General features: G+C 40.8%; 2 protein-coding genes across 2 annotated transcripts; one reads left to right on the top strand and one right to left on the bottom strand.

Moving 5' to 3' along the window:
• Positions 1 to 2,066: 2,066 nt before the first annotated feature.
• LOC311078589 (GTPase IMAP family member 8-like) lies at positions 2,067 to 4,879 on the top strand. Its single transcript, XM_084107486.1, has 2 exons — positions 2,067 to 3,440; positions 3,965 to 4,879. Exons 1-2 carry the CDS (start codon positions 2,711 to 2,713, stop codon positions 4,711 to 4,713), a joined length of 1,479 nt encoding a protein of 492 aa, XP_083963612.1. The 5' UTR covers positions 2,067 to 2,710; the 3' UTR covers positions 4,714 to 4,879.
• An 8,408-nt stretch (positions 4,880 to 13,287) lies between these two features.
• On the bottom strand, positions 13,288 to 14,568 carry LOC311082058 (uncharacterized protein; the record flags this gene model as incomplete). The annotated part of the gene is made up of 3 exons (XM_084112802.1): positions 13,288 to 13,966; positions 14,094 to 14,274; positions 14,381 to 14,568. 3 exons carry the CDS (start codon positions 14,566 to 14,568, stop codon positions 13,418 to 13,420), a joined length of 918 nt encoding a protein of 305 aa, XP_083968928.1. The 3' UTR covers positions 13,288 to 13,417.
• Between the last annotated feature and the right edge of the window lie 277 nt (positions 14,569 to 14,845).

The raw sequence follows: 14,845 nt of genomic DNA, 5'->3' as shown, positions 1-14,845 counted from the left end.
TGTTGAAAGTATTTTTTCTGAATTAGCTGTCCAACAGTTTGAATCCCAAAAACATCGTAAAAGTGTGTGAATTTAGTAATTTAAAAAAAAACCGAACAGGTACATAAAAAACTAGGCTATTGTGGGTGCGTTTGTAAATTTCCTCTGAGAGCACCAGAGCGGGCAGGCGGGCGGAAGTTCAAAAGCACAATGAATGTACGCTCTGGCGGTCCCAGTGCGTATTACGTATAGTGCGTATAGTCTTTATCACAAACTAAAACTGTTAAGTTAAAAGTATCACTGATGTAAATGGTTACAGCTTGAAGTGGCGGTGAGGTATTAAAAAATATTGAGAAGGTCTTGAAAAAGTCTTGAAAAGGTATTAAAATTAACTTCAAGATTCCTGCATATACCCTGAAAAAACTTTTTTTTCTGGCTCTCAGGAGGATGTATAATGGGATGTGCTCTAAGTTCAGTTGACCAAATAACAACATTTATAACAGTATTATTCAGGTTCATAAAATTCCAGGTAGCTACATTTCTAGTTGAATTACTGTAGTAGTGTTTAGTGTGTCTTAATCAGTGTTTCTGTCATTTCTATTCATAGTCAGTGGAGGAGATCAGATGTATATCAGATGCACGAGTGCAGCTCCATGAGGACAGAATGAGTCATGTACAAAAAAATGAACATGGAGATTTTTCTCCAGGATGCAGGTACTCTCAATAAAGACAACATAAAATTAAAAAAGACTCAGCAATGCATCAACATATAAAAATTGCTTTGCCTCTGAAACAACTTATTTTTTCAGCTGATGTCACCAAGCCTTATTATTTGCTGTATTACAGTTCAGTCCAGCAGAAGAGATCAGATTCTCCAGAGCCCAGCTGTGTGTCCATGAAGAGTGACTGGTCTATGGATAATCCACCCTACCCTCCCGAACCTACTGTTCGATCGCGCCCGCGCCTCTCTCTCTCACGCACGCACGCACACACACACACACGCACACTTCAGTTTTAGAATCAGTTTTTCAAAAAACTTTTAGATGTTCCACATCTTTTATACTTTAGTGATGTTAATCAACTTTGTTTTATGACATTCATGTTAATTAAAACCATTCCAACTATTCTCACTAGGCTACTTTAACTTCTTGTTGATACATGTGAAGCCATTTTTATCATAGTGAGTCCAATAGGGTTAATATTGCTTACATTTTAAGTGTTATCATAACATTGTGCTATAAAATAAAAGTTATGGTATTTTGCCTTGGTATGACCGATTGTCATTTTATGGGCAATGCTAAGGCAGAATACAGTAACTTCCAAAAGGGGCAAAGGTCAAATTTGAGTTCAACATTTTTTTTGTAGATAGGTTAATACAGGTATACACTACAACATGTGAAAATTACAATATTATACCTATAACTCAATTGTCAGGACATTAAGATAACTTTAAAGTCATTTTTCTCAGTTTCACACTCTGGTGAGTTAAGGTCTTTTGCCTTAGTAGGGCAGAGCTGATATCATCATCATAACCTTAAATGTTAAATTCAATGTGCTCTACCTTAGATTTTCATGTTATGTTATGTTATGTTATGTTATGTTATGTAAGGACATAAGATCAGCAGATCTTATACAGATTCTTAAATTTGTAAATCCACAGGGCCTTCATATTCACATAGGGCCCAACAGTAAGTTCCAGGGAGCCCTCATAGTCCAAGTGCCTTGTTTAAGAGGCCCTGTGTAGGAGAGAGACGTGGATCTCAGGTGCAACCCCCCACCCCCCCTTTAGGGGTTGTAAAGGAGTCAGTAAAGTTTCTTAAAAGTACTCCAAGTATTTGTTGGTCTGGTTACAACCTGTAAAAACAATGTTAAATCATTCCCAGCTAACAGATTTTTTGTTATAAGAACATTCTCCAAATATATTCAGTGTTGGTTCTGGGAACATAAAAAAAAAGTCCAGTTTTCTTGACGTTTATTTTGATTAACAATTCATCATTCTAGAAACGTTCATTCGTAACATTCCAAGAACATAGAAATGTCCAGTTTCCTTCATGTTACTACAGTGTTATTTAAGGTTAGTATGATGTTCCTGAAACATTCTTTCAATCATTCAAAAGAGAAATAAGAAGAAAAACTACAACTTTCTTCAGACACAGCCTTAGATGAAATAAAATGAAGATAAAAGAAGACATACATCTGTGAAGATCTCAGCAGAGGAGGATTACACAACTCCACAAACAGCATTACCAGCTTCACTTATTACTAACCAGACTGACTTTATTTCTGTCAGACGTCTACAGAAGTTTTTATTGAGAATTAACAGAGGTTTAGATGTTGATGTTTAGTTGAAAATGTTTAGTTTGTTTAGTCAGTGTTTGCTTTAGTTGGGCTCTTGATCATTGACTTTAAGTTTAAGTCTTTTTCAGTAATTGCAGTTGTTTTCAGAATACATTTCTGCATTGATAAAGCAGATCAACATGGCTGTTTTAACGCTCAAATGACTGTTAAATTTGCAGATCAACATTTATGTTCCCACTAAAATGAGCAGATAACACTCAATCAGAAAACATAGACTAAAGCATTGTAATTAAATATAAAATGACTGTATGGTTTTGTCAATATGATTAAAGGTAATTTTATAATTAGATGAAAGCAAACTTATTCTTAAACTTAATCTTAATTCTTTCAAAAAACGCTCTCTTTCACAGAGCCTGATGAACAACATGATTTAATGGATCTGAGGATTGTGCTGTTGGGAGTCTCTGGCGCTGGAAAGAGTCCAACAGCAAATGCAATACTGGGTCGAGAGGCATTTAAAGAAAGCAGAACCAGAGAGAGTGAGATACAGAGAGGAAGAGTAGAAGACAGAAACATCTCCATCATCGACACTCCAGGATTCTTCAACCCTCGACTGACTGATGAAGAGCTGCAGAAGCAGATGATGAAGAGCCTGGATCTCTCCAATCCTGTTCCTCACCTGTTCCTCCTCATCATCAATCTGGAGACTTGCAGAGAGGAGCAGAGGAACGTTGTGGAGCAAATCCTGGAGAACTTTGGGGCTCAAGCTATGAGGTTCACTATGGTGCTGTTTATTGGAAGAGAAAAAATATCCAGAAAAGAATGGATTCAAATCATTGAGAGTGAAAATATTAAAGAGCTGCTGAACTACTTTGAGGGAAGACATCACGTGATAAACAGCAAAAGTGAATGCGATCCCTACCAGATCAAAATGCTCTTAAAGAGTATTGATGAAATGGTGAAGAACAATGGAGGACAGAACTACAGCCATAAGATCTACCCGAAGGAGGAGGAGATGAAACAAGAAGTGAAACTGAATAAACTGAATCTGAGAGAGAAGGATTCTGCAGACCAGGGAGATCTCAGGAAACAGGTGAAGAGCCAGGAAGAGATGGAAGGACTGATACAGAAGATTGCTAGAGAAAGTTTGCATTTAAAATTGGGTACATATTTAGCCATTTGTGGTTTTATTTATTTTAATTCTGAGAGATTTTCACGTAAAAAGGTAAATTATTTGTAAGTGATAATCTATGGCTCGTTGTGCATTGATTGGAGGCAAACAAAAAACACGATATGGAGGCAAAGAACCACCAACACCTGGCCATGAATTATCCTAAAGGGGTGGTTGATTATGATTTCACCTTTTTAACTTTAGTTAGTGTGTAATGGTGTGTAAAACACCCCTCTAATGGTGTACCATTACTATGACTTTTCTAGAAATCACACTTTTAAAATTAGCTGACCTCATACAACATATCCAGGTTTTTCAAAACAATTGAAACCCTGGTTATTTGATGGGAAAATTGTTGAGGGGGTAAATTAAAATAATGCTAATTAACTTATTTTATATACTTATTCTGTCTTATTAGTCATTTTATGTAATTTCGAGGCCCACTGAGTAAAGGGCCCCTATTAAGCATCATTTTTAAAGTGTAAATAACATTTTAAATTCCTCTCTCTTTATCAGATCTGAGGATTGTGCTGTTGGGTAAAACTGGATCAGGAAAGAGTTCAACAGGAAACACCATCATCGGCGACTCTGTGTTTAATCAAGGTTGTTCTGCTAAGTCTATGACTAGACACTGTCAAGGATGTGTGACTGCAGTGGAGGAGGATAAAATCATCTCAGTGATCGACAGTCCAGGACTTTATGATACGTCAATGAGTGAAGAAGAACTCAAGAAAGAGATTGTGAAGTGCATCTACATGTCTGCTCCTGGTCCTCATGTGTTTCTGCTGGTCATCAGACTGGATGTGAGATTCACAGAAGAAGAGAAGAAAACAGTGAAATGGATTCAGAAAAACTTTGGAGAAAAAGCTTCTCATCACACCATCATTCTGTTCACTCACACTGATCTTCTGAAGGGGCTTTCATTAGATGAATATATCAGTGAAAGTGATGATCTCAAGGCTCTTGTTGATGAGTGCGGTGGCAGATTTCACTCATTCAACAACGAAGACACGAGTAATCGCTCTCAGGTCACAGAACTGCTGAAGAAGATTGATGAAATGGTGAGGATCAATGGAGGACAGCACTACACTAATGAGAGATTTAAAGAAGCCCAGAGAAGGATTAAACTAGAGGCTTTAAAACAAAAACTGAGAGACCAAAAGAAAACAGCACGAAATGTGGCAGCAGGAGTGGCAACAGGAGTGGTAGCAACAGTAGGAGCAGCAGCATTAATAGCAGTTGCAATATTAAAATCAGGGCCATAGTTAATCTGATTGAACAACAAAGGCCTAATCTTCATATACTCATTTCTAATTTCATTCTCTAAAGGATTTGATGAGAATTGGATTTATGCGTTTTTTGAGATTGCCATGTTCAGGATATACTGTATGATATGTATATTGATTATTTAATCTGTTGTATTGTGATTGTAAAAACCTGAAAATATATCTCTCATTTCTTTCTAAACAAAAGTGCTATTTTATAGACAAAGTAATTTCTATATAAACAAATTCAATACATTTACTTTTTTTTACACAACAATTCTTCCTGGTTCTCGAATCTGATTGGCTGAGAGCCTTTTCCAGCCGATATTCACCCAGTAACAGCACTCTAACCATTGATAAGTTGGGGAGATTTAATAATCAACAATATTATTGATCTCCTGCATTGACACCATTATATGAGAACTGAACTGAGCTGGACGATGACATCCTGGTTTTCTCCAGAGATGTAATATACAGTATATAAATGAACTAAATATCGTTTTACAAAAAAAAAAAATCACTGAACTTACTTAAGGTGGATTGTGATGATATTTTCTTCTAGAAGCAAACTTTGTTGCATTATTTTCCTGTTTTCTCTTTAAGCTGCTTTGATACAATCTGTATTGTAAAAAGCACTCTATAAATAAAGGAGACTTGACTTGACCGTTTCACTGTTTGTATCACTCCGCTTGCTGCGACTGTCATGGCGGTCGAGCAAATCCAATTTTTTTTTTTTTTATACTACTGTAGGATTATCCTTGAACGGTCCATTTCATATTAACCCAACACCACATTCCACAGTTCGGAATGATTCCCCAGTGAATCATTAGTAAGTCATAAAACACAGTCATGGTGCCGAGATGGCTAAAGGAGATGTCACCCCCCTTTCCCTTGTTGTGTGTGTCTAATCTCAAACCAGCGATGCCAGGACAGCAGGAAAAGATTCCTCTTTGTTCCACAAACTTAAGACCAAATGGCCAAGAACCCTGTGGTGACCCCAATGCATAAATCCACAGCCTTATCAGGAAACGAAGGATGCTAAAGCATTCTTATGGCCCAGAATCACCACAAACCCTAAACCAGGGGACACCCCCCTTTCTGCAGTTGTAAATTCCAGAGACTTTCGTCTCCAAAACCAATAGACTGAAATTAACCCACTTGTGGTTTAATACAAACAACGATCTCAAAATTGCTTCCAATAAGCTGAATTGATCACCAGTATTTACCTCACATATATCTTAAGTATCATGTATATTTTATGTAACCTGTGGAGTTCTTTCTGTGTGTTTAACTTTCATTACAGCCTATTTGTAAGGTTTTCTACCTCAGTTATAGGAACTAATCACCAGAAGTTGCCTCATACATGTGTATTCTCTGTATTATGTATGCTGTATATTACTGAAGTTAATTTTGTGTGTTAAACACTTATCACAGCGAAATCCTTATTTAGTTCCACCTCCACTATGGGAAGTATATGTATTTTGGTACCTACTTGATGGGTAAATGATTTCTAGAATGTTGATATAAAGTAGATGTGTGTAGGACGCACCATATTTAAACTATTAAGTTTACTTATTAAAGCGTTTAACTAAACTCTCAGGAGTTTGGGCACACGTGATCATGTGGACTTCACGCTAATTACATGCAAGAACCGGAGAACGGGGCGTAGGTCCCGCCCAAGACAATATCTGATTGGCTGTCGCACTAGGAAGGACGGGTCAGATGGACACGCTTATAACCCAATGACAAGCAGTTATGAGTTGCTTTTTGCCTTGCTTTTTGCCTGCCTTGTGCCTCGCTTTTGCAGTGACTTTTGCTCTTGCTGACCTTTCCATCGTCCAGCGTGTATGTTTACATACTCTTCAAACCACCAAGAGCTCACGCAAAACTCATCAACTCTTCCGTAAGATCCTTCGTTGAACTTCGTCAAAGAAACCCCTCTCAGAGTCGCTCCAGATTCAGAGGAAACTCCGTTGCATAGCAACCCTCAATCCAGGAAATCCCGCGAACGAAGCGCCACCCGGCAAAGCCAACCAACCACTCACCATCGAGTGTTGTCCCTCAGAACGCATCATCGACCGACTGCCAGCCAATCAGCGCCGAAGAGATTCCCTCTCCGGCAACTTCGTCACAGGGAACGCACGCGCTCAGGAGCATCTAAACGCAAGTACACAATATCTCCTAATTCTGGCTGAACTGGTGCAAATCTTATTAAGAAAACGAACTAAGATTAAAGTGCTAGTAGGTTGATTCTCTCAGGTTGCGGTCAAGAAATAGTGTCTAACGCTAGACATTTGGGACTCCATTCACACTCCGTTAATAACATCACTATCTGTCACTATTTGAATGAATGTTTGTGTGTTCTCGTTAGTTTAGTTTGTGTGTATTAGAGTAGTTCAATAAAGTCTTGGTTGATTTTACATACAAGCGTCTTGTGCTGTGTGCTTACAAGTTACTGCCTTAAACTGTAGATTTTGCTACCTTGCTCATATTAATCAGTTATCATAACTTTGTGATATTATTACCGTAGGCCACGGGATAATATTCTGTCCAGAATTGATAAAATACCCTAATCTCAACTTATCGGTGGACGAATAGTTGATAAAGTGTTAAATATTAATTCTGAATAATTTGCATAATAATTCCCTGTAATTCAATCCCCTTTGAGTTATATTGATCCTATTCCCTTATTAATCTTACATATTTATGGTGGAGAAAAATGCTGGCAGTTTAAACTAAATTGTAAGCACAAAACAAGTCATTTGTGATTGTATCTAATCTATTGGTCCGGAAAGATAGATTAGAGACACAGGAAAACGAGTATTTTATTGTTGACGTTAAGAGCGCATAACAGGGCGTTGTGTGAATGAATGGAAATCTAAACTCACGTTTAGTTTGTATAAGTGTTTTGTTGTTATTGTTGAAACTGCAGTAAACGAATTTAAGATTGTCTGTTGAGACAAAAGAAAGTCGCCTTACAGCGCACCAGGACAGAAGTAAGCGTGTTCCTTACTTTCTTCCTAAAAGGCCTTGTTATAGCTATATTGATTAATTATTGCGTGTTCCAATATTAAATCAACTAAGCTGTCTCCCTAGGTTGACATTAGAGTAGCTAACTAATGTACCTGTTTGTATTGACTCACTTGGTGAAGTAGATACTGTTACTCGTGAAACACTACGTGTCCGAGTCTGATTTGAATGGGAGTTTTGTTAATCTTGATCAAGTAAATTGATGCAGTAAATCCTGCATGCTGTGTTGCGTGTCCACAGAAACTGACACGAAGAATTCCGATCCGCCGAGATCGCAATAACGTTATTGTTTTAACAGTGCATCTGCAGTGCACGAAATATTTTGCCTCACTCACAAAGAGCTGAGATTTATTGAGCGCTATATCGTAAAGAATAAGCGCCCAGTGTTTGTGTAATACAGAAATGCGCCGCCATTTCATGTAATGTTTTGAACTTTGTCTGCACGCAGACATACCCACGTGCGTCTTGAACTGTATGGCTGTGCGTGACCATAGTAACAGCCGTGACACGGAAGTCTTAAAAGATTTTCGGGTTGACCCTCAAGTGCGCATGCGCGCACTGTTGTAAACAACTCAGGTGTTCACGGAAGTCTATGCTAAAGCCATTAGCCTCGTAGGTTAGCGCAAGCATTGGTGTGGCTCGCTGAAGCTGGATGCAGTGTGTTGTGTAGCAGTGTTGAAATGATTTAACCTTTTCACATCTCCACTCTAACAATCTGTGAACATTCCCATTTTATGTTTTACTCTTTTTCACCTCCCTCTCCCCATTAAAGGAATATTGACTCAAAAGTATTGAATTTGTGACGAATCTACAATTAACTAGAGTTAAATCTAGGCTAATCGTAATCACCAATACCCTAAGCATTACATTGGCAATAGCTCTTCAATTGTGTAATAGGAAATCTTGACCTTCAAAGTTTAAGTAAACCAGTTACCAATTAGATCAGCCATTTTATTTTTCTTCATTTTTGTATTATTTTATTATTATTATTATTTTATTTTTCCTTCATTTTTTTCCCCTTTATTTTATTTTATTTATTTACTCTGCTTTGTTTATTTCCCACTTTCATTTGTTTTCTCTCTCATTCTATACCGTCATAAGCAGTTCCTTTGCATGTTAATTATTATTAACGCTTGGATTACACTGTTAGTCTCATTTCTTTTAAATAAATAACGAGGAACTTCATCGTTCATTTGTTTTAAATAAAGAGACGACAATAATTAAAATTTTGTTTATTTACTTTTAATTTTACATTAATTTTCTTTTCTTTTTATTTTCTTTTATTTTTATTTTATTTTTGATTAATTTTGTTTTCAAAATCTCCTATTGCCAGTATTGTTTTCCCTTCCGCTCCATTTTCCCTTCTCCTATCTTCAGTGGGAGCAGTAATGTATTTATTGACATAAATGTATAGATAAAACACTCTGCGAGTTTAATGATAAAGTGGAAACAACTCCCTTTTTACATTGTTTTATTTAGGTGTGCACCAAATAAAAGCAGCCTTTAATCGCAGTAAGGTTTAGTGGATTAGCATATTACCATAGCATAACTATTGGTCAACTAGATCCACATGCTAATTGAGTCAGTATCCCTTCCCTCACTTGCATTTAACTCCTTCCTTGTCTTTTCTGCTCTTCTCTCTTCTACCCATGATATTTCTGGAACTGAACCTTTGAGAATCAATGAGTAATTACAGGAAGTTTTCAAAAGAAATTGTTTGCAAACATTCTGTTCAGTTTTAACAGTCGTGTGAATTCACCCTCCTTGCACCGCACGCTACCCTACATTTTTGGCATCCTACACAGTCGAATAAATTGCTGAATAAGTAAATAAATTAATAAATAAATTGATAGGAGGAACAATAAACGACTACCGCTCACTTAACGCATTCCAAAAAAAAAAAGAGCATGTAACAGGTGTATGGTGTCGATCCTATAAGAAGGAGCACGATTATTGTCGTTAACACTTTCTTTCTACCAGGAGGAAGTTATAACAACAATAATACACAGAATTAAGAGATTCCAGGTACCTTTCAATTTGACCTTCATTGAAGTATCTCTATTGAATTATTTACAAAAAAAAAAAATATTCATTACTATTATTTTAGTTTTAGTTCTTTGTTTCACAGCCCTGATTGCTATCTGTCTTTGAGTATCACCTTGCTTTGTCTGGTCTTTGCTCACTCTCCCTCCTCTCAGCTGTATCCTCCAAGCTGTATGCACTCTTTTCTCCCACAGAGACTACAAGTAGCAGTACACGTCAACGGAGGCCCACAGTTCCAGCAAACCACACTTAACCACCCATCACATACTTAGCTCACACACACTTTCACAGATCTGTGCCAGTCTCTTTTCCAGGTTTTCCCTACCTTGTGCCAACATGTCTCGCACTGATGATCACACCACCCACTGGGAAGACTTAGAGAACTGGTTAAGTATCGTGACATGCAACTTCTTGCCCCAGGCTGCCAACAACCTACGACAGCACACGCAAGAACAACTGGATGCCAACATCTCTGACATCACAACACAGGATCCAACTCGCAGCTACAACCACAAAGAGATAGCAAAGATCACTGGGTCCCTAAGTCACACGCTGATAGCCTCACTCAAGCTGAGCGATGAGCAAGAAGCTCACCTCCAGGAGCAGCTGACTCGCGCAAAACAACGCATCAAGCAGTTAGAACTGGAAGCACAGGACCAACAGGAAGGGTCCGATGAGGTGGAGCCAGGCGCCAAAGAGGAAATCGAAAGGCTTCAAGAAACATTGACAACCACCAACAGAGAATTAGAACAAGCTAAGGCGGCCCAAGAAGATCTGGCCAACAAGTTACAGTATGCAGAGCAGCTACTGGAAAAAGCCAAGGCTGACTTCAGAGACAAGAACAGCCGAATAAAGGCCCTTGAAAACCATCTTGAAAGGTCACGAAATCAGATCAGCGACTTGACTCAACAGCTCGACTATGTAAAAGAAGAATCCGACTCAATCAGAGAGGAACTCAAGCATGCGTATGAGCTGCACCCTGAGCCAACCAGGACAAGGCGTCCTCTGGTCTCACCCCTGCCCAGCAGAGCTGCGTCCCCTATCCTGGGACTGCCACATCAAAGGAAAAGTGAAGAATCACCACCAAAGCCCTATCCAGCTGTCATGGAGGAGCGCTACCCTGCTGACAAGAGAAGGGGGCCTCTCCGAACCGACTACGAAGCTGCACATGGCCTGGAACTCAAGGACCTTGACAAACTGGCCAGGAACATCAACAAATTCACCCCAAATGTGGCAGGAAGTCAAGATGTCCAGGCCTACCTGCAAGATATTGAATTCCACTTGGAAATGAGATCCAACGTGACAGACAGAGACAGACTTTATTTGCTTCGAACAACATCCAGTCCTGAGGTGCGAAGTTTCTTGGATAGACAGCCTACACACACCAAGTCAGACTTCCACCTCCTCCGAGAAGCCCTAATTAAAGAATTTGCAGACCCAGAGGCAGACCAAGGACTGGTGGCCGCCCTAGAAACCAAACAAGGCCGGCATGAGACACCCCAAGCCTTTTACAACAGACTCAGACGAGCGTATTTTGGTGCACGTAATGAACCTGACATGGAAGAGGACTTGAACTTTAAAACCCTCTTTCTGAGAAACCTCCACCCTGGAGTAAGCCACCACCTAGGCGTCATGGCCTGTCCTCGCACAATGACTACACAACAGTTGAGGGATTTGGCCCACAAAGCCTATGGCAAACAAAAGATGGCCTCAGAAAAGGGAACCAAACCACCAGCAGTTTGTGATTTCAACACTCAACATCAAGGATTAGCCCTAGAGGGCACCCAGCATCACGAAAGCACCAAGCTGCCATCTAAAGAACAGAGACAATCCTCTTTCAGAAAAGAACGGGACTCTCATGACAGTGTCAGACCCAAACAACCAAACAATCACTGGCACAAGCAACGAGACCCGCCACACACGTCTGGACACCACTGGGAGAAATCATGGGACCAGTCATGGCCGCACGAAAACCGCTGGGATAATTCATGGAACCAGACACGGTCATATGGAAACTCAAAAGGAAAAGGTTCATGGGAGGCCAACTGGACGTCTAAAGGAAAGCGACACACGCGCCCAGGAACAACTAGCCCAAGGGGTCGACGACGAAATCCACCCAGGCATCAATCAGACCAAGCCCACACTGAGTCCACACAAGAACAGCAGACTGCACCAGGTATCAGTTCACAAGAAATGATGCAGATGTTCATGAAAGAATTCTTCAAACGCAATGAAGAGGACAGGAAATGGGAAAAGAAAGACAAGTCAGACTCAGCGTGACTAGAGGCGAAGCAAGGGAACAGCGACCACCTGGTACACATCAGCCAGAGCAATAACCACCTCTCTCACATTCACCACCCTCAAAACACAACAAGTAACGCTGCCATAACACCATTGTCAAGGAAACAAGAGACTGGACCTGAATGCCTAGCAACAGATTCAGAACCTGATCCGACACATGTCAACTCATACCACGGAAACCTCCAAGAACCAGAGGAGGATGGAACCACTCAAGTACCAGAAAGCGCCATCTTGGTTGTCTGTCACCCCTGCGAGCAACAGCAAACAAACCACAACACTCTACCTGTCTCAACCCAAACTCCAGTTCCTCAACTTCTGGGTGACCTCATCGAGAAAGGTGTGGCAAGGAAGTTCTACCTCTCCATCACACTAGAACACCATGTCAAACTAGAGGCCCTAGTAGACACGGGAGCCGACATCACCCTAATGTCCACTCAGCTCTTAGAAGAAATTCAAGAAAGAACCAAAAGAACCAGTGGAACTCTCAGACTTCAAAAGTGTGCACTCAATGTTCAAGCCTATTCCCACACGGGACTGCGGTTGGAGCAGGTGGCCCCAATCCACCTGACCGTCGGACCAATGAGCCTTATACACCCTGTGTACATCTCGCCGTTGGACACATATCCCCTTCTCATCGGCAAAGACCTGCTGAATCGGTTTGAGCCCTTAATAGACTTTAAGCAACTAAAGATATGGGCCCAAGTTCGGGAGCCCCTTCCCTTTCACTCACAATGCTCCACAGAAGCGCAGTGTCAAGTCACAGACACTGGTTCCAGCTCACTGAGCGAAAACTCAAGCCCAAGACAAAAGCAAGTCTCAAACTTGGTGCCACATGGCAAGAGTCAAACTTCTCTTCTGTGCGCATTCAAAACCACAGAACCAGGCTCAAATGGCTTTCAACTGATGACAGCTATAGACATTCAAGGCATGACAGCACCTGACTCTGTGCTAGCCCTATGGGCCGAAAACTCAGCCATCAGCCTGAAGCTCTTCAGAGCCTTAACACTAGAAGTCCCAGAGAGCAGCCATTTGGCTTTTCTACCTATAAAACCCGCAGGACAGCCGATGGGCTGGAAGGCTTTAGGCTAATATCCTTAATCAGCTGTGAACGGTTGCTTTTGTTATGTAAACGATGTGGCATGCTGAGCCACTTCAAGGAAACTTGTGTTTCACTTTGCCATCTTAGGGAGAAATCAACACACGTTTTTTTTTTTTCTTTGTTGCTGAGATTTATTGATAAAAACAGTACAAAATAAAATAAAAAAGAAACCAACCATTTGTACACATATTTACAAATAATATTAAAAAGTGAGTGAGTACATTCCAGCAATCACTCACAATCCTGGCACTGCCATGGTATCTCCCGTCTGCATTTACCACATGTGTATCTGTAGCAGTGAACACATCGCACAGTGGCATGATTGTTCTTGCATTGGTGTTTGACCTGACACATGGCTCTTTTTCCAGGGCTAGGTGTGGAGGGTTGTGTCCGAAGCAATTGTTCTTTTCTTGCCTTCTTCGCACACATATGAGAGTTAGCCAACTCTCTTGCAAGCTCCACCAGGAAGTCCACCCGTCTTTCCTGCCTTCCGGTGCATGCTTGATACAGCACATGTGCATTCAGTGCTGCCATGTCAATCATGTTATAGAACACGGCAACTGGCCAGCGCCGTGTCCCTGTGCGGACAATGTACTCCCGCACCATCTGGTCCATCACATCCACGCCGCACTTTGTGGTGTTGTAAAGGGTGACAGTGTTTGGCTTCCTTTTGGTGGTATTATCAGTCTGAACCACGCTGTGCACGCTGCTAAGAATGTAGACGGTCTTCTTCCGTTTGGCCGCATACGCCGTCAGCGTAGCAGCAGTGGTTGAAAACACCTAATAAATAAGATAAATTGTTATTTTCATAGCACTTTTACACACAATGACACAATGACACACTTGGCGGTGTTGATTCTAAAAATTAGAAACACAAACATAGAACCACAAAAGACCTGCAACATACCTGAGTGGTGAATTCATTGCGATCTGTGTGTCTAGCGGATTGAGGGATTTCCCGGCGAATCTTGTTGACTGTGGCGAGGATGGTGGTTTTCCGGCTAAGAAGTTTATGCGCAAGTGCCCAAAACTTGATCCCAAAACTTGTCAGGTTTAGTTGCAATATACTGCAGGAAACAGCAGCGAGTCTTTGACGGGAAAAGCTTATCATCAACGGTGATATGTAGACCAGGGTTGTAGGACGTGATGCAATTGGTGACAAATCATCCCCACACACTGGAAATTGCAGCAAACTTATCAGTCTTTGCTCGATCACTCCGGGTGGACCTGTCATCAAAGCGTAGGTGTCGCATGATGTCTTGGAAGCGGTTCCGTGGCATTGTTCCAATGATATGTGGGTTTCCCAGGTTTGCTGACCAGCAGTCACGTAGTGATGGAACCTTGGTAAGCCCCCGCAAGATGACAATTGCAATAAATGCCATTAGTTCAGGGAGGGCCATGAACCAATGAACATGCTCCGTTTCCTGTGCATGTTGAATAGTCCATTCTTGAATGCTATGAAGCATGTCAAGAGTGATGAAACACTGGAAGCTCTGAAGGCGACTCGAGATACTTTTCCTGGCCTTAGCCGTTGGCTCTTCATCTGCATTTATTGGGGTGAAAGGGAGACGCGTCCCCACCTGTTCTTCACGCAACACTGTGCCATATTTCGCTGTCTCTGTCAGGTCAGTCCCCAAACGGGCTCTCTTTTTTGGTTGA

Source organism: Abramis brama (genome assembly GCF_963993115.1).
Source record: "Abramis brama genome assembly, chromosome: 1".
Classification (NCBI taxonomy): Eukaryota; Metazoa; Chordata; class Actinopteri; order Cypriniformes; family Leuciscidae; genus Abramis; species Abramis brama.
Note: the sequence above shows the minus strand (reverse complement) of the source record. Positions and strands in the feature narration are given on the sequence as shown.

Coding starts and splice junctions, on each gene's coding strand:
- LOC311078589 (XM_084107486.1), top strand. CDS start 2,711: ATGGATCTGAGGATTGTGCTGTTGGGAGTCTCTGGCGCTGGAAAGAGT. Junction 3,441..3,964: donor AAGTTTGCATTTAAAATTGG/GTACATATTTAG, acceptor TCTCTTTATCAG/ATCTGAGGATTGTGCTGTTG.